General features: G+C 41.9%; 1 protein-coding gene across 1 annotated transcript in view; it reads right to left on the bottom strand.

Moving 5' to 3' along the window:
* The window catches only part of LOC144942888 (cell adhesion molecule DSCAM-like), a 196714-nt gene that overhangs the window by 147200 nt on the left and 28901 nt on the right, over positions 1–20613 (bottom strand). The window contains 2 exon segments of the mRNA XM_078869889.1: positions 10347–10493; positions 15203–15544. Coding sequence (XP_078726015.1) covers positions 10347–10493; positions 15203–15544 — 489 coding nt within the window.

Here is a 20613-nt window from a genome sequence, read left to right on the forward strand (position 1 = left end):
CTTCAATCGATATCTAAAAAGCGTATAAATGGAAGTAAGAATCTCAATTTGATCAATTGAAGCATTTTTAGGGTTAGGGTTATTATTATTAAAGTTTTTCTGGTTGAAGCAATCAAAGTCTATGTGTTTACAGTTTTAAATAAAATGTTGGAAAAATTTAGTAATTCATGTGTTTATCGCTCAACACTATTACTATCATGGGGTATGATTTGGTATAGAGGGGCATAATTTGGCCTAGGCCATAATATACCCCAGAGTATAAATTGGCCTAGGCCATAATATACCCGGGTATAATCTAGCCTAGGCCGTTTTAACCCCGGGTATACTACGTCCTGTGGGTATACTACAGCCTGTTACACCGGGACTATTGAGATGCAGGGTCCTAGCATGAGTAGACACGAGAGATTTAGTCAGGTTTTTCGAAATTCGCAGGTGGAACGGTTTCACCTCAGTCATGATTAGACTGCACACAGGAAGAAAAAAAACCCGTGAAATTAAAGTAGTATTTTCACTAAATACAATCCATTGCGGCTCCTGCAGGGTAGCGCTAAATATTACTAAAGATCACAAGGGAGCACCATTTGATTCTGGCTGAGGAAGCCTTATTGAAGTGACTCCACAAGATAGTTATATGAGATCATCTTCTTGGGACTGTTCCCTGACATCACGTGACGCTTTGCTGGTGGTGTATAGCAACATAATTTGGATATGAACCATTATAACTTTCGCACTGTCCCGAGCATAAATTTGAAGGCTGCCTCTATGAAATTCACGAACTGAATGGCTAAATCACTCAGAGCTGAATCTTTAATAATGATATCTATAGTCACGTTGCATTGGCAGGTGATGTACAAGCACAAACAACAACAAAAAAAACTCAATGACACATTCGTCCACGTATAAGGGCCACTTCCCAAAACGTCACGTATTATACAATTACATTTTATATTCATTTTTATTTTAACTCGGTAATATTGACGAATGTGTTGAGTTTTTATGGTGTCTCTACATTGGAATGAAGTAGATTCAGATATATCGTCAGTGGGTGGTACATAGAATGTATACAATTTTACATATGATCTGCGTGTGAATCGAACAAACTGTGTTTCAAATTGGCTCCAGTTAAAATTAGCTTCTCCCACTGCGGAGGTTTCCCAGGTCAACTGGGCCTGTATAGAATATCCAGCATATGCGTTTATAGCGGTTTGAAATATCGGCGACAGAAGCTTGGCACGTCGCTTGCCATATTCGCGTTGTTCGCTGCGTCTTGAATAACGGTGTCTGCTTTGTGTTCCGGAACTATCCGTGTGTGGTCATTCATTACAGCGAGGCAAGGGATCTGACTGTTAAGTAAGTTATGGCGTCTCCTACCATTACTCAATGCATAACAGTGTGAAATATAATGTCCAGTGTGCACCATCAAAAAAAAAACAAAGACCCCCCCCCCCCATATAGCCTTTAACAGACTGTTGGGGCAAGTGCCATTAGCGAGCACCTATTAAGGCCGGTTAACGGTACGCGAGGGGGTGGGTGGCCTGCACCACGCCCGACCGCCTTTGTCTCCCTAGTGGCGATGTGTACACACCGCACCAAGTACTCATATAAGGCGGAGTTGACCTAGGGGAGGCCCAAGACGGATTCAGATATTCGTCACTGGTGTTCGGCTGTAAGCGTAGCACAATAACCGCTACACCACCGTTCCCCACGACATTGAAACGCAAACACACACACACGTGTACAAGCAGCCAGTGTCTGTAGAATATGTGCGCTAATGTGAATGTGTGCACGTGTATAAGTGAACATGTGTGCCTGGCAAAAGCTCTCTGATTAAATCTTGGCTTTGTCACCCACCATATGCTTCCTACATCTCTGGCTGGAGAGATGACTAGTCCTAATGGAGTAGCCATTTCATACTAATGGCACTCTGTAGAAATTACTTTTTTTCATGCATTATATGACATTCATACGAGGAAATGTTAACAATAGAAAATGTTGTTTGTGGGTGTTAGTGCACGCACATGCGTGTGTTTCATAAGGCAAAAATTTGATATGACACTAATATTCTGGAGTTAATAACACCCACTAGCTTGTCATTTCAGAATAATATTCAGGAATGAAATGGCAGGCAATGGAGACAATGGTGGCAGAAGCGGTTACAATAGCACCCGAATTGCATATCATTATCCACAGTTCTTTCTGTTTGCATAAAAAAAAGACGATGATGCATCGGATCTAAGTGTTATCACCCATCAAGGAGCGTAAACAAATGAAATATGGATGTATCGAGTGAATGTTTCGTCCTATGGCTGCCTGATGCGAACGGTGCCATGAAATGAAAAGCTCCTGAATACAACATTCACATTAAATCGAAACATACAACACACCGTGAGAGAACTGCTGTGTTTCCCTTTCACGGAAACAGTTTTGAATTCATGCTCCGAAATGGTAAAAGGAAAGTAAGAAAATAATAACGAAGTAAATCGTTTTTCGATTCCAAGTTTTTTTTTCCTGTGACGCGAATCTCTATAATAAATGTCTTTTTGGCTGAACATACTTTTTGTGATCGGTGCACATGCTAGTAATCGAAAATTTCACAACTTCCAAAGCATATGAGCAACGTAACAGAGATGAATGTAACCATGCTGAAGAGTAACATGCAAGCATTTTAATTATTGCTGCATTTAACTTTTCACGTGCGATGCACATAGTAGACAATATAACGTAACAACGTATATAACATATCTGCTCATTCATCCATTCAAGACGAGGTTCTGGTATAAATAATCCGAGGTGATTTACAGTTAAATCCTCAAACAAATATCTTAATATTTTCAGAAAACTTTGTGTGCGTGACTTCTGCTTTACTCATTTTTTGTTGTATCTTGATCCCAACTTTGCAGCCAACTCTACCAAAGTTTATTTAGTAATTGCCTGCAATCCACTTGCATTGGTTGCTTCTAATAACGATGCCATCCGCAAACCCCAATTGGTCAAGGCGTTTACTGTTCATGTTTATGCTTCTAGGTTCTGCAATCCAATTTTGAGAAAACATTGTTTGAAGTCACTGGGAATAATTTTCGGTGAGAACGTGCACATCTCCTCGTCCGACTCCTCTTCCGATTTGTCATTTTGTTACATTCTTCGCGTAATTGTAGTTGAGCCGATCCGTCCTCGTAACAACATACATTTTGTTCTCTTAAATATTTGTTATTGAGGCCTCGGCTTGACACGGCTCGGATTACTGCATCAATTTCAATTGTTGAAGGTGGACCGAGATCAATATGATTAAATAAAGAGGTGAGCTGGAGCAGGTTAGAGTGCTTTGGAAAATGGAACTTGATAATGAAAAGCAACATACCAATATACCTAAAGAAGCAAGTTTTCAATCGATACATATTACCTGCTATGAGATATGGATCGGAAACGTGGACATGAGCAACGAAAAAAAATGGAATAAAAACCTGGAAAATGATTCGAGGCATTGGAGAAGTGCATGCTTGGAATTACACTGAGAGACAAAAAAGAATAACATGTTTCAGGCAACAAATGCCAATTAGAGTCCATCATGCTGGCTGTTAGGAACAATAAGTGGGCTTAGGCCGGACACATCCCCAGAAGGGAAGGTGGCCAATGGTTGAGCCTGATGATGACATTTCTTGGGGGAAAATATGCCGAGAGTACAACCATCGTGAAGCTGGAAGAATAAGATCAGCTCACGTGTAGGAGTTGCATGTTGAACTTCTTTTGCACCGTTCGTAGCCAACCGTGCTAATCAGAGGTGCGGGGGGGGGAAGGAATCAGCGGTATGAGGAAAGGAATCAGATTGTTGCATCATAGGATTGTTATATTATAGGACCACGGGAAGAGGACAGAGCATAGCTGATGATAATGTGGTTCTGATCACTGTGACCACACTTCCAATTGCAATGTTCAGAACGATTAATTGTCACAAACGGTTGTCTATGTGGATTGTTGCATCAAGAGACCGTGAGGATTTACAATAACTTGGCGATGGCTGCATCCAGAAGCAGACAAAGCATGGCTGATAATGATGATGATGTGGTTCTTATTATAAGGAACACATCGCCAAGGGCACGAATGTTCACGAACTGACATCTTTGGATTAAAAATGAAACATCTGTCTGCTCCTTATTCGTGATTACACGTACCTTTGCCATTCTGAATGGTCTCGGGTCAATCCAAACTGGGCAAAGAGTTCAATGCAGAGTAGATGAAACCTTGAGACACATTAAGATGGGATAATGATTATTTTAGAGTCGAAAAAAGTTGGTTTGGTGGGGGCTGGTGGGAGATGATGGACAAGCATGTAGTCATGCGGAGGGGGGTATTCATCATGAAATTTAATGATCATTGAGTAGTTACAAATATGATACTTTTTATATATATTTCCATATTCATGTGCTTTTATATATGAGACTTGATCAAAAGATACCAAGTTATGCACGGTCAAAAGAACATCACATGTGTTAAATATTAAGCACAAAATTAGAATTAAGTAAATACCCCCGGGCAACTTTATATATCATGCCACTCAGCTGGCGACTGAAGAAAGTGGAGTTTGAGCACAAATTTGAATATACAAACCGCGTCTGCCCTGTAGGGCAAAGGACACTCGTGAAGTGTTATCGTACTCTGCTCATTAATATTTACACGTGGTTCTACTTTTCTGCGTGCGTTTCAAATAATAATAATACTTTCATCAAATAAAATGATAAAGCTGTGTCAATAAGGCAATGCAAATGTTTCTTTCTTTCCGGTTACATTCATTTCCAGACCTTATTTCGCATTGCACTTATGAGTGCCTTCTTACTGGGTCTTCCCAGGTGAATCGTGTGAAAAATTCCTAATGTTGGAGAGCGCTCTGGAACATCGGCATTTGGAGGCATGCACGAAACGAGGAACAACAAAAAATGTGGTCAGGACACCGGCACGCAAAATAATGCCAGCGTCCGCTTGAACTATCTTTTGTCTACACACACGCACACGAGCAGACGAGGATGTGATTTCATTAACATTTCCTTTGAAATCTGTCAATGACCTGAGGTCAATCTCCAACCGAATGAACTTTAGACTGCAAAGCGTAGATTCTTGGCCTCCCAACCAACCCAAACCATCCACCCAAAACTACTCACTCCTGTTTCATCCGACAACATGGGACAAGGATAATTTAATCCAGAAAATCATCCATTTTCAACAAGAATCACATTTTAGATCTATATATATAAGCCAATGCGATATTTTAAATCATGTTAAGCACAGGCTCTACATGGCAGAGATAATTTGAATATCTGTCCCTGAAACTGAATCTCGCTCATGAATCATACACTTGAATTATTCTTTCTCTCTCTGCATGGACACAATGGTGAAATTTGGATGCAGCATTGTGCTTGGGTTTTTTTTTGCCCCAGTATTTCTGTAATCGGCAGCTTGGCCTCAGCCGTGTATATTCCTCTCAAAATTGTGTCAACATTTCCTAGGAGTGCAATGTTATGGCTTATTTCCCTATGTTAATAGCTTATTTCCCCATGGAAACACAAATTACCTGTTAAACGCGAACACAAAATGAATCATCACAACAACAAGAACGTTGGCTTTTTTTTGTCCACAAGTCTCTGGTGGAAGCTAACCCTAACAAAGGCACTTTCTCCAACTTAAACATTTGACCTGTCCTCTCTAAAGGTTGATACCCATTGTCACATTACAACACGAACGCCATGCAGGAGTGGCACGGTGGTTAGAGCCCCACATTATTAACTGGACTCTTGAGTTCGATTCCCAGCCATGGCTAACAGGAGTTAGTGATGATATCGGAACTAGTTCTGGTCCATCCCTTTCCTCTCATCAACCCACACCAACCACTATGTACAAACAACCCCTGCGATTAGCACTGTGCAGGAAGCATTAAGCTAGCCGTGGATTGGCAAAGCTCTGTAAAACTATCATTATTAAGGCACAAGCTTCTAACGCATTGTTCACATGCTGGGTTATGAAGCCATGAACATTCTTTGAGCAATAAGTAACAATAATCTGCTCTATTTAACATGTTCCAGTTTTTTGCAGCATTAAAGACAGACGTTGATTGATTATTAATTCTAACATTGGTTTTTCATTTGGGTTTAATTGAGCAGGGCTTTTTAAGTTTCAGATTTATAACTTCTCAAGTGTAAGGCCACAACTTAAAAAATGTTATTAGAAAAAGCTTCGGGTTATGCCTTAACCTTATCCTCACAATTAAGGCTTTGGCTTAGAACATGGCCTAAATACCTGTGACCTTGATTACATGCCTGACCAGATATGACAAACGTAGAATGCACTTAAAGAAATTGTTTGTTTTGCTTTATCTCTGTTAATACTGACTGACAGCTGATGTCATATATTTTCTCGTAAAAAAATACCACATCAAGGGTTGGCTTGTGGCCACAAGAAACAACTAAAATCATGCTGCGTCTACTCCCAGGAATCGGTGGCATCAGGCTACTAAAAAGGCATGCGTCATGGAAGGAGTGTGTTCATCGGCTTGGGAAGCGTTGAATACGATTGAAGGAACTGTTTTGGCCCCCCAAGGCTCACAGATGTTCATGTTTTTAACAAAGCTGGTGCACATGAATATGTATTACCTCTTTGTAAGCGTTAGTTCTCGTACCGCGATCGGTGATGAAAGTATTTGCATGCATCGTAAAAAAATTCATCATTGTGCACGTATTCATACTATTATCGTTATCTACAATTAAAGTACATATATTTTGGAATATCACAAGTAATGCTGAGTAGCACTTATAAGTACCAATTATACCAACAATATGTATAGTCTATAAAATGGCAATTATAAAATAATCATATAGAGGCTGGTTGATATTGGGTTTTGTTTAGATCTAAGGGTCTCAAATATACATTATAATAATTTTACAAACCTCAGCAGATTTTTTAAAGTTGTGATTGCACTAACATAAAAAAACAATTCGGATGATTAAAAAAACATACATATATGAGACCATTACAGGGTGAGTTTGTACAATTTTGTTAAATGTCCAATTAATAAATAGCAGTTTAAAATAAAGAAATGCCACTTTTACTGCATAATCATTTGCAGTTCTAACTTTCATTGCCTTTCCAGTTACCAAAAGTGATTTAATGATGCGACTGAGACATTGAATCACGTTCGGTAATACAAAAACACTTTTTTGACATCGACCATATGTGAGTGGAAATACAAAAAAAAAAGCAATCACTGCTGGTGACGGTGCCTCCCATCCGCGTTTCGCTCTCAAACCTCTGGGATCGTTTTCTCTCCTCCGAGGTGCAAGCAGAGAGCCGTTCGTCAACCTTCTGCCGATTTTACCGATTCCGCATGTACCCCCAACCCATGGCCATCACACGCCGTGTGTTTCGCTTAACGGTTCTGTCCCTCGAAAGGGGGGCACGCGTCAAGCCAATGAAGGAAACTTGGTAATATTTAAGTTTCCTAAATTCAGCTCACAGTCTTTGTCCCGTGCATCTTTTTTATTTTTATTTCATTACCCATTCCACGCGCCGTATCGGCAAGCAGCGCATCCAGCACTTGGGCACGCGCATCAACGTGTACGACTAATTTGAAATCTGTTTTTGTTTTCATTCTCCGTATATATATGTAAAAACTTGAACGAACGAAAATTTATTACGTGTCTTTTTTAATCGCAAGATGAGTTCTGAATTTCGTTAAGGCAGAGGTGGTGGCCTCTGCTGTTAGACGGTTGTTGTTCTACTTATCCCCATCAATCGACTAAGCAACTCTTTTATTTTGTTTCCTACAAAAGAGCACTTCTGTCACATCAGTTTACATCAAAGGCTGAGCATAGGGACTATTTTAAGATCATCAATTGCCAGAACTATTTTGAAATCCCCTGCCTAATTAGATTAGGTCCATCTACCGTGTGTTTGTTTGTTAGCCAGTGATTAAATAATAAGTAAAATCCATTTGTTATGTAGGCAATGTGCCTGTGACTACAATGGCAGGTTTAATCTGGAAAAACCCGTGTAAAATGCCTCATCAAAGATGAATCAGTCATATTATAGAAACGCTGCCATTCCGAACCACCCTAGGAATGGAGGCGATTGTCCCGAACTTGACAACAGCACAATCATTCCCCTTCAAATATCTTCTTTTCACAGAAAATGGAATAGGAAAACATTCATCAGAGGCACTGGAGGCCATGCGATAAGCGGCTATAGAAATTAAGTTACCAGAAGTTATGTGACTGCAAAGCACACTATGCAAGGCAAGGTCATCTTTAAATATCCTATTAAATTAGTGGCCATCTTTAAAGCGTTGTTTCTATAAGGGGCCAAAACAAAACCGCTTAATTCCTTGCAGATGGGACTTAGAATATCACAAGATTTCCTTATCGGCTGATAATGTCGACTGCATTTTGAGCTTTCATTGGTATGCACAGCTCAATTTTTTATGAATTCATTTCATCTGTGTAGCCTTGGGACAGCAGGATGCTGTGGTGGGGGTTTTTTTTCTCTTCTTTTTTTTTACATCAATTTTGGCCAGTCAACAGAGCATGAAATTAAATGTGAGAAATTATTGTGTTATAACAGAACATTTGAAAATATCACATACGAACACAGTCCAGACTTACCGTCATTAAGCCCTTCTTGCTCAGTAGGCAATGTTTTGAGCATTTAATGTCCTTAAGCCTTGCTGTAGCAGGAAAATTACATGGCTTTCAATGGTGGTGTTTTCACAGTTAGACAGCAACTATTTGATAATTGCTTATCGTGACCAACATCGTGTAAGTGCGTCTCCTTCTGCTTCGCCACAGTGAATCAAACATCCTCAGAAAGCCTTGTTAGTGTTGCGCGTGCATAGCCACAGAGAGAGCACGTGCACTTTTCCACCTGAAAACAGGTGCAATAATGCAAAGTCGTACGAAGTCATATTTTCTTGAAAATGCATTTTCATAAAAACTGGATTTCACAGTGTGCATGTTGAGGTAGTGTGTCAATTGTGCCTGGAAACCATTACGCATTTTGCATGTGGTTTGTAAGGAGATGCTGTATGCTTTGTACAACCAACACTCGGATTAAAGGTCAAAAAATGCACGCAACATTTCCCTTTCTTTGTCTAAAAACATAGGACACTTATTAAAGTGAAATGAAAAAGTCAACCTTTATTAATCATGTAAGTCCATAATGAATATGTATGTGGTTACGCATTTGCTGGCTTTGCACTTACAATACGCCACTGTTAATTATGGTAATTATTTTGAGTTATGAATATAGTTTTAAAAATATGAACTTTGTTGTTACAGGAAGGCAATTAAAATCAAAATGTTATGCACTGCAGTGAAAAACTGAACACTGGGATATGGTCTAATTTTTTACTTTTTATTCATGATCTGTAAATACTTTAAACACTACAGATATTAAAACCATTAAAATATGAACTTAGCAAACACTTGGTTTGGTAAATGCTGCAGAAGCCAAGATGCATAACTAAATAAAAGGACATTACACATATAAAAGTACATATTTGTATTTACATTTCACATACTATGTGTTATTTCATGTAAATATCAATATATGGTAATACCTATTAGGTTATGCACATTTTATTACTGTGCAAATTTGAATATATTACAGAACAAGATATTAAAAGAAATTACAGTCAATATATAAAATATTTCCCATTGTATTACGATAAAATAACACTCTTGGCATTAAAGCCTTTTATATTGCAAACACAGCTCGCAATTCTTGGCAATGTATTTTACAAAACGTAACGCATTCATTTTATTTCAATACTCTTTAAGAAATGTCAGTTTGCGATGCATACAAGGTTGCATACCACGCTATCAAGTGGATGCTTTAAAAAAATTACCTCAAAAAACGTGTAGCATCATCACATAAACTTGTACACACAGCAAGAATGCAGTGTTTAACTCGCCTAACTATCCCAAAGAGATATTGTATGCATCATGAACTGACAAGTTTCTCTACCCATATTTAACCCTGTCAAAATTTGGTGCAAAAAAACCTCCATTGACTATCAAAAAGAATTTATGAGCTATTTATCACCGCTTTTAGGACAAAGAAAGGGCATTTTGGCGTGTTGAGAAGTACAAATGAATATTTGTTTCCAGCTTACCCAAATAAAGTAGGCTGTAGGAGCATACAGCATCTCTTTAGGCATATGCAGACTGACAGCAGAATGGCAACATGCAATATAAAAAAATATTCACATGAATGAAAAGACATGTGCCTTGACGATGCTCAGGTGCACTCTAGCGTTTTGGGTTTGGCGGTGTTTACGCTGCAGAAAGCAGGGCTTGGTGGAGACTGACCGGAGCTTATTGGCTCAGTGTCCTTCTCCCATGAGACGATCGAGATGTGTTCGCTCAGAGAGGGCGGCACGAGACAGCGGAAGACGGCCGTCTGGCCCAACATGGCTCTCTGATCCTCCACGTGCACGGTGTACGGTTCACGAAACACTGTTGTTTGGGAACGACAACAACAACAACAACACAAAACACACGCACGGGAAAGTTGGCACCGATTAGTCCTCGTCGCCGTTGCACAGTTTGGAAAATGGAAATTCAGTTTGCAAAGAGAATTAATTTGTGATATAAAACCATCATCATAGAAAACTTAATTTGCTTAAGACAAGCAGGTTGGTTGAGTTACCGACCTGCCAATCCTCAGCCAAAATAAAAACAAAGACCCAGAAAGTTGGAGAGATTATACATTCATTGTGAATGTATGGTCATACAAACCCCTACAGAGTTTTGGGTATTGCAACAATGAAATATTTACTGTGTCCAATTAATACCGTTCATATTTATGGAAATTAAATGCTGCCGAGGCCCTTTGTACTGTCACACACAACGCTTATTGCCCCAAATGACCCCTTAAAAAAACGATTGAGAATGCATTAAAGCGTTTTTTTTAGGCCTCCGTGGATGGATGTTAAATCGTAACTGGTAAATCCGCATCAGAGCAAAATCATTGACCCAAACCAACCATAAATCAATTTCCCATGGAAAGCTGAGTGTCCCGAAATTCACAAAACACCCATTGGCACCCCCAGTGAAGGAAAAGAAGCTGAGACACTAATGAACCAGGTCACACCATACCATGCTAGCTTGCTCGGCATCTCGGGGTTTGAGCCTGTGGTCGGGCTTTCAATAACTAATGTTTTTTCACTTGGTACAAAAAGAAACCTCTCACATGCAGTGGGGTTGGTGACTTCAGGCAAGATGGCTTTGATGTCGATGCCTGTTATTGTCAAGGTACCGAGAAATCACCTCTCGAGACCTTTAGTTTTAACCTCGATGGGCACACGAGGACAAATCACCCCGATGAGAAGGGATTCTGCTTCTTCTGGCCATAACGTTTGATTGCCATCCTCACTTAATGACTGTGCCACAGAGGTCGCAATCGGGTACTCGATACCCGTACCCTACCCGAGACCCGGCTACCCATACCCGGCCGGGTATGGGTACGGGTACCCGTTTGTGACCCTGGTGCGGCCGGGTACGGGTACGGGTAGGCCGTGAGTCACTGGTGAGTAACCGTTTGTCACTCATTTCCCAACGTCTTGTCTCTTCTCACAATTCAAGTTCCTAGAATCAACCCACCCGCGCCTGCAACATGGCTTCATCCCAGAGGTCGCGATCGGGTACCCGATACCCGTACCCTACCCGATACCCGGCCGTGTACGGGTAGCCGGGTATCGGGTAGGGTACGGGGACGGGTACCCATTTGCGACCCTGGTGCGGCCGGGTACGGGTAAGGAATCAAAACCCGTTTGCGACCTCTGCTGTGCCAACAAAAGCATTAGAATTGTTGTTTCTACAGTATGCGATTCAGCTACAAACCTATCTGGATATTCTTAAGACCCTCTGTAACCACCAAAAAAAACATTTGCCCTAGTTGAATTGGCCAAATAAATTTTCTCTTCACCAACCGGTCTGTGACCGTCATTGGCGAGTGCTTTTCCAGTTTCCATTTTTTTGTACCAAAATTAACGTTATCCTATGACACAAAATTATTACAATGTTGAAGTTTAACTTTAAAATTGTCTCTTTAAAATTGTCCACACTCATGTGCTAAATAATCCTTGAACGAAATTAATAAAGAATTGCTGCTAATGATATGGGTATTTGCCGCACCCTGACATAGATATATGGAATATTAGAGTGGACCAATTATGCCTGTAAAAGCAGGGGATTATTCATATGCAAACGTGTTCATAAGCAACTGCCTTCAATTGAAGTTATTTTTATCCTTTGGACGTGACTGTCCATCCATCTCTCCCAGCCAGCCAGCAAATCTTTTAATCTTAGTGCCCTGTTTCACTCCACCATTCTCTTACCTCCTCTGTACTGTATATCCCAAATTATATCGATTTCTTGCTGTGTCTCAGTTTCAATCTGTTTCTTTATTCCTCTGCCCCCGTTTCAATCTCTCCCTTCCTCTATGTTCCTCTCCTCTCTCCACGGTATCTCACCCAATTTACTCCCCCTTCTCTCCCTGTCCCCCCTCACTCACGTTATTCACAGCTCTCCTTTCCCCATCTAAATCTCTCTTTGCCTCTCCCAAATCCTCCCTCTCTACCACTTGTCGCTTTCCCTTGCTTTCCTCTTTCCGTTTTGCTCTCTCTCTCTCTCATCTCCATTTTACACCCATTCACTCTCTCCCCACCCCGTTCCTTTCCGTCTCTTCCTCCCCCCTCTGTCTCCCTCTTCTATTATCCCGCTCTATCTTTCTCCTCTTTTGCCACAGCCAAGGTGGGGAGGGGGGGGGCGTAACATTGGGGTTGCTCAAAGCTGTGGGATGCGGGTGACGTCAATGCACAGGTGTTTGCGGTGACGTCACTTCCGCGCACTCGCACCTGGGCACGCGCCGGGTAGGCGGACAGGAATCCAAGCAGGATTTCAGGTCAGAAAAAAAAGTGTTCCCAATATGATGGTACGATGTAAGGCTTTGCATGAACATGTGCGGTTATTCTGGGCTAAGCATTCATTAACATTCACGTAAACTTTGCGGGTGAAACAATATGCTCAAAAACCATGCCATGAAAAGTCGCGTCTTGTTAACAACGAAACAGTGTAGAATCCTGTGTAAATAAAGCCAACCATCTTGCATTGCCATAACAAAAATCCCTAACCAACATCAACACTGCGAAAACAACAATACAACGAGATAAAATTACACCTGTGGTTCGTATTGCAGATTTAAATAGGGCACATCATTATTATTCCACATGCAAAACACTCTCATCAGCACTTACTGGCGATAGTGCAAGAAGATTTACCGTGGCCACCAGTTTCTTGAAAACAACATGTAAGCGTCCGCTTTACAATTCAAAATGAAATGAGACCATGCTCTGCACCTGTACAAACTGAAACCAGACACGGTTTACTTACGTTACTTAGGTACGGGGAACTGAGGCGCTATCAAATTACCAGTGTCACCCGCAATATCCACACGCAAACGTTATTAACTTTGAGTCCTCTCACATGTCTGATATCTCACGAGCGAGTGTGCCAGGGTGAATTATTATTATTTATATGTTCTATTTATCGCAGTTGCTGAGCAGAGGTCCAGCGTTTCTAAAGTGCCAAGTGACCAGAAACGAACAGCGCTGTTAATACGCTTAGGTTTTTTTTTCGGTAAAGTCACGTATTATATATTTTTAATTTTTTTCCTACGTGACTTTACCGAAAAAACCTAAGAGTATGAATCCTTGCAGTCACAAAAACTTCAAATCTAGAAGCACTGTTAATGTTGCAATGGATGAGAGTCGTCACACCTCTTGAATTGAGCAAGGTCATACTAACTTGGCGGGGAAACAGATTATGGGAATGCATTCTAAAGTTGAGGAGCGTGAGGGAAGAATTAGATGTGAGATCTTTCCTAGGAATGAATTCTAAAGTGGAGGAGTGTGAGGGAATGAGATGTGAGATCTTACCTAGGAATGAATTCTAAAGTGGAGGAGTGTGAGGGAAGAATGGGATGTGAGATCTTATCTAGGAATGAATTCTAAAGTGGAGGAGTGTGAGAGAAGGAGATGTGAGATCTTATCAAAGAATGAATTATAAAGTGGAGGAGTGTGAGGGAATGAGATGTGAGATCTTACCGAGGAATGAATTATAAAGTGGAGGAGTGTGAGGGAAGAATGGGATGTGAGATCTTACCGAGGAATGAATTCTAAAGTTGAGGAGCGTGAGGGAAGAATTAGATGTGAGATCTTTCCTAGGAATGAATTCTAAAGTGGAGGAGTGTGAGGGAATGAGATGTGAGATCTTACCTAGGAATGAATTCTAAAGTGGAGGAGTGTGAGGAAAGATTGAGATGTGAGATCTTACCGAGGAATGAATTCTAAAGTGGAGGAGTGTGAGGGAAGAATTATATGTGAGATCTTATCGAGGAATGAATTCTAAAGTGGAGGAGTGTGAGGGAAGAATGGGATGTGAGATCTTATCTAGGAATGAATTCTAAAGTGGAGGAGTGTGAGAGAAGGAGATGTGAGATCTTACCAAAGAATGAATTATAAAGTGGAGGAGTGTGAGGGAATGAGATGTGAGATCTTACCGAGGAATGAATTATAAAGTGGAGGAGTGTGAGGGAAGAATGGGATGTGAGATCTTACCGAGGAATGAATTATAAAGTGGAGGAGTGTGAGGGAAGAATGAGATGTGAGATCTTATCTAGGAATGAATTATAAAGTGGAGGAGTGTGAGAGAAGAATGAGATGTAAGATCTTACCGAGGAATGAATTCTAAAGTGGAGGACTGTGAGGGAATGAGATGTGAGATCTTACCTTGCTGTTCGATCGTTGAACACAGCGTGGATGAGACGAAATGGTCAATCTGTCAGACTGAGTCTTCAACATGGGGCGGAGGAGCCAATGCGATCCATGGGTAGAGTAGCTATAACAGTCGCGCTAGAATTGCGATATGGAGGCGACCGACCATCGGTGAGCGAGTGACTGGAGTGAATCAGTGTGTGCTGGATCACCAATCAACCGGACTTTCTCCATGGTGATTTCAACCAAGTGCCGGTTCAACCTGGCCCTGACGGCCCCAGTTGGAAGTCTCCTTACCCTCGGGGAGCGAAACCTGCCACAGCGGCGGCAGCGACAGTGACATCGAGCGAGCTCATGCACGCAGTGAACCAAAGAGTCGAGGCGACTCACCGGCGGTCAGCCGAATGGGCAGGCTGCGGAGTCTGCCCGCGGCGTTCTCGGCCGTGCAGTAATAGGTGCCGTCATGGAGGCTGGGGCCGGCACTCTTCTCTCCCGTCATGGGCAGCAGCTGCAGGGAGCCGTTGGGATGCAGCTGCCGCACGCCAAGCGAGTCGTGCACCTCCTCGGACTCGTCGCTCGCGGGGCTCCCCAGCTCGCGGTACCACGAGATGCGAGCGCTGGGCGTTCCGGACACCGGGCAGGGCAGGAGTGTGCCTGCCGGTGCCAGAAAGGTCACCTGCTGGGGGAAGCCGGCCGCATAGTGCAGGCTGGGGCCCACCTCATTGCCCCGTGCTGTGACACAAACGGAGAGCATGATATGAAGAGGGTCTTCTTCGAGGAAGCTTTCAGTTAATGTTACATTTAATACGCAGTGCATTAACCGCTGCCGTGTCTATTAGGTTAGCACCCTGGATTTGATTAGATTCCCCGACGCGGCGGTTTAAACTATGGTGCAGGTTTCTTTAATCCCCCACCCACTCTGTCCACACAGTCGATCGTCAAGTCGCATATGGCGGGGTAAAATGTCGGCGCTCCCCCACCTGTTCCAAGGCATCTGATCAGCGTGGAAGCGTAGGCCAAACTCGCCTCTAGAGGGAATATCTAGAGCGCTTTCTAGTGCAGACCCATCCACCAGCAATGGCATGAGCAGGACATTCCAGGGCTGCACCTGTACCTTTTAACATCATTTACTACAGCGCGTGAAAGTATCGTTGTTAATATCCCAGCGATTCAATATATTTATCTAAGCAACGTGTTTTTTCAGAAATTCATATTTTGAGAAGTGGATTCATCTGTCGAAGGTCTGTTTTTGACCATGATAACATTTTACAAATGCCTTGATAGAGGAAACCCCCTTTTGTGCTATCCTTAGAATCTATAATACCGATAATTATACTGCAAGCTTGATGTCCTCACAGTAGACCTAGTTGTAACTTGTTTGAAAGAAACATGCACCAATGGCATATTAATTTGAGAATGGGGTCATATTTTTCAGCTTCCTTGAGGCCGTTTTTGTGATTTGAGCACAAAGAATCCCACTGCTCTATCAGTAGCATTCTCGAGAGAAGCTGTATCATAAAAATAACCAAGGTGAAGGCCACTATAATAAGAAAGGAATGTTTGTTAAATCTTAAATTTCATATATCTTCCTGAATTTGTTTTTTCAAATGGCACAGTATCAATGTGGTAAAGTATACAAAGACGATGCCGTATTAACTAGTTAACGATATTTATGATATTAAATGGCATAATTGTGGCCACAAAAATTGTATTTTCCATTTATGACACCTATTTTTTTCTCTTTCAAAAACATAATCCTTAAACCAAAGCATGAAAGTTGAATGCACAAATGTAAACACATTGTAAACCAGTCACCTGCAATGTTGTTTTAATTAAGGGCATAACTGCTTAATTAAATAACCATACATTGAGATTGTGAAATAAATATAAAGAACCAGGAACATCACCACACGCACATTGTCAAGGCCATTGCTATAGCACTGCATTTCCTTTGCAATCCCGTCAAGAGAGATCAAATGTGTGATAATTAGTATGTGCTGAGGACACTCATAATGACGCGTATGATGTTTAATATTAATTTATGAAATCATGAGAAGCAGCTCAGCAAGGCGTTGAGTATTTACATTTACAAAGAAAGTATCCTTAATTATTCCTTATAAATAGATCAAGCCCACATTCTCACCCAGGGTCCCGTCGACGTAACGGCACAAGTACGGCACCGAACAGCGGAGGCACTTTATCAACGTGGAGCCCACCACCACCGCGGCTAAATTTACGGCCAGCCGTCACACATCAGTGGCGTGCCGTGCATCACTAAGATGATCGAAATTTTTGGCTCAATTAGTGCTGGGTTATTTGGCTAAACCAGAATGTTAAGTTATTTTGGATTTGCAGTCCTTAACAAGGAGTGGTGGGTGATGGGGGATGGAGGAACTGTGGTGGTGCAATTTCGATTTAAAGCTTTCGTGACTGCAGGGATTCATCTTCTTGGTTCTTTCGGTAAAGTCACGTAGAATGGAAATAATAAAATAATAAAAATTAAACATAATAAAATAATTCTCACGAAGTTTCGGCCACAACGCAAGCAGCCGTCCTCAGGTGAAGAATGGGTCTGTCGAGAAGACAGAGGACGGCTGCTTGCGTTGTGGCCGAAACGTCGTGAGAATTATTTTATAATGTTTAATTATTATTATTTTATTATTTCCATTCTACGTGACTTTACCGAAAGAACCACGAAGATGTGGTGGTGCAGTTGCGTTGTGTGCCCTGACAACCTGAATGAGATCCCATCCGTGGCCACAATCAGCGGCGAGAACCTTTGAGCCGATGCAACAAAACTATTCACCAGCGTAGGGTCAAACAACTACTGCGACTGATATGGCAAAGGATGGCTTTCATCCATGGATTCACAATGGGCTGTAAAATACTATTATTAATTATTATACGAGAGAGAGAGAGGTGAGTGCTGAATAGTGAGTTATATTTTGTAACCATACGTGTCATTGTATACAGCGTAAGTCGGCAAGTACTGCATAACAGAGAGCTCATAGGAATATAATCGGTCTTATAACAACAACAACAAAACGGACATGTGAAATCAATTAAATAATGTCTAGCCTGCTGCATGTGTGTCACACAGCAGTGGGTAAGTATTCATCATGTGAGTGTACCAGAAATGGAATACAAATATAAATGTCACACTTAATAACACCGAAGTTTGTATTGGCCTGAGGTCACTGTCAAGAAATGCAATGTCAACAGCTGAGTTAGCAACGAGAACAGTTGAACTCGTGTTATAATGAAGAGTTTCTCATGTTAGATATTTCAATAATGAAACACCAAAAAAGGCGTTGCCACATGAAGAACACACTTATAGAGCATTGTTAAGCTTTGCGAGCCAAAATATTCTCATTTTTTTCATCCGATGACCGAATCACCCAGAATGCACTCAATCGCATAATATCTTGGAAGCTAAGCAAGTTGGAGCCTGCTTGCATGGGTGACCACCATGCAAAAGCCGGTTGTCAAAGGGGCTTCCGAAGGAAGTGCGGCCAAATATATTCTTGTACCGTACTTCTATGCTCCCACATATACGCTAATCTCATTCAACAACCCACAATGACTAGTGTGATAAAAAAAAAATAACCCCAACGAACCCACACGGCGTGGTGAGGCCCTCAACCATCAGCGGCTTGACAATGGAGACTGTCCACACCATATCAATATTAGCATTATGCATCGCTCTATTTTAAAGAAAAGGCCGTGCTTTCGAGACGATATCCTCCAGAGAAGAATGGCGCTGTGGTGGCTCGTGATTGGTGTTAAACACAAAATGCCGCAGAGTACCGGAGGGACGAACAACGGTTGCGGGAAATAAAATGAAAAGAACAAGAAAGAAACAACCCTTAGTTAACATAAAAAAAACAATTGCTGGCTATGCATCCGTTGGTTTGCTATTGATGACATGCATTATGCATTCAGATGGGGGGGGGGGCCGGTGTTTAATTTTTGATTAGTTCACCAAGCTCCAGCAATAAAACCTGCGGGCGAAGTCACAGCTCAACATTCTTTCATGTCACCCCCCTCCCCACCACCAACGCATCCGCGTCCCGCTCTGAGCCGAGGCAACAGGCTTCAAATTAGATATTTTTTATATTAAATAAAATTCACCAAAGTTTAAGCTCTTCAAAGGTTGAGCGATCTGTTTTGTTCGCCGCGCAGGTTAAATAAATGCTGATGCAAGGAATACATTTCGACGGCGTGCGGCATACACGGTCCACTTTGTGTCCCAGAGCTCACGTTTGTAGGCGTGTTCAAACGTTAAAGGTTGCAGCCCTGCAACGTCTTGCTCATGCCACTGCAGGTGGAAAGGACCTCCAAATCGACGGAGCCCGAGGCAACCCTATAATAGAGGATGTGATGGAAAAGCCTACACGCCGGCCGGACGCCTCGAAAGAGGTGGTGGTGCCCACTACCCACACTTTACCCCACCACACGCGGCCAGCCAATCAATTGTGTGCACCCATAAAAAATATGTCTCTCTATCTCACTATTGCTGAGTAGGGGGAGGCCACGCGGTGTGAGATACTCACCCGCAGTTTCAGTTGTCTCACGGGGTTATATGAGCCGGTAAACCGACCCCTGGATTGCAATGCCGGAGTGTTATTACACACCACGACAGCATCTACGTACATTTACGTAAGTATAGGTGGAAATGTGTTGTTGCATAAAACAAATATTTAATTGCCCCGTGGCACACCACGTCGAGATGATCAGAGTCAAGGATGGGAAAGTAATTAGGACAACATTTGGCCAAGGATCAGGAAAGATGAGGATAGGGAGGAAGAAGAGGCTAAACTAGGGGCCTTGACACTGCAGGGAGCGGTGTGCGTTTTCTCAGGGGGCGGGGAGAGGGGAGAGATTGAGAGTGGCGGGTGGCCACACAGAAGCCACTTTGATTCACGGGAGGTTTGAGCCGATTTCAGACATATAGATGTAGAACATTGAAGTGTGGTATGATCAGTTCTGCTGTAAATAGAGTGGAGTTGTAATAAATTACATGCCTCGGAATCATTGACTGCGTTAATAATCGTGTAGGTAGTACATAGCTATTAAGACACATCATGTCCACCGCAATCATTACATGTTTCAATGTAACATCCAACAACTGCTTTAAAATGTCTCCATTTTTTTCAGCCTCTTAAATTCCTGGTCTCCATTTTGGGATACTCCTCGTGCTAAAATGTCTCCTTCCACTGGACAGAGTAAAGGTTACTTACTAAAAACGTGTGTTCACACGTGCACACACACTCACACATGTCATCACAAAAACCAAAAATTCCCGGCATTGGCAAATATATATATACATAACCAAGTGCTGTTAATGAGGACGTAAATAAGGCCGACACGGCACAAGGTGGCGTGGTGTGGGCATTCATGCCTGGCAGCCTTTCTCTTCCACAAAAACAAATACTTTTCGACCATTAGGACCTGTGAGAGATGGTGTGGCTAGCGCCATACCCAGCCAATGACCATCGCCCCCAATGATGATGCTTACACGCTACACTCAGCACAGTACTCATTTAAGAACTTGAGTCCACCTTCCGCAGGCCCCAGCCAAATAGTGATACAAATTTCTCTTGATCTTAGCTGTGGGCTCGGATTTGAACTCATGCGAAACCCGATCCATGCACATGAACACACTTAAATAAACACACAGAGTTGCCTATAGTATTTCTACTTCATATGAACACACAAGTATACAGTTATAATCAAGTAGTAACGACTTATGTGTGTGAAATGTATGACTCGGTGTTGCCTCAGTCATTCAGCTATCAAAA

The sequence above is a fragment of the Lampetra fluviatilis genome, chromosome 29, assembly GCF_964198595.1.
Source record: "Lampetra fluviatilis chromosome 29, kcLamFluv1.1, whole genome shotgun sequence".
NCBI classification, from domain to species: Eukaryota; Metazoa; Chordata; class Hyperoartia; order Petromyzontiformes; family Petromyzontidae; genus Lampetra; species Lampetra fluviatilis.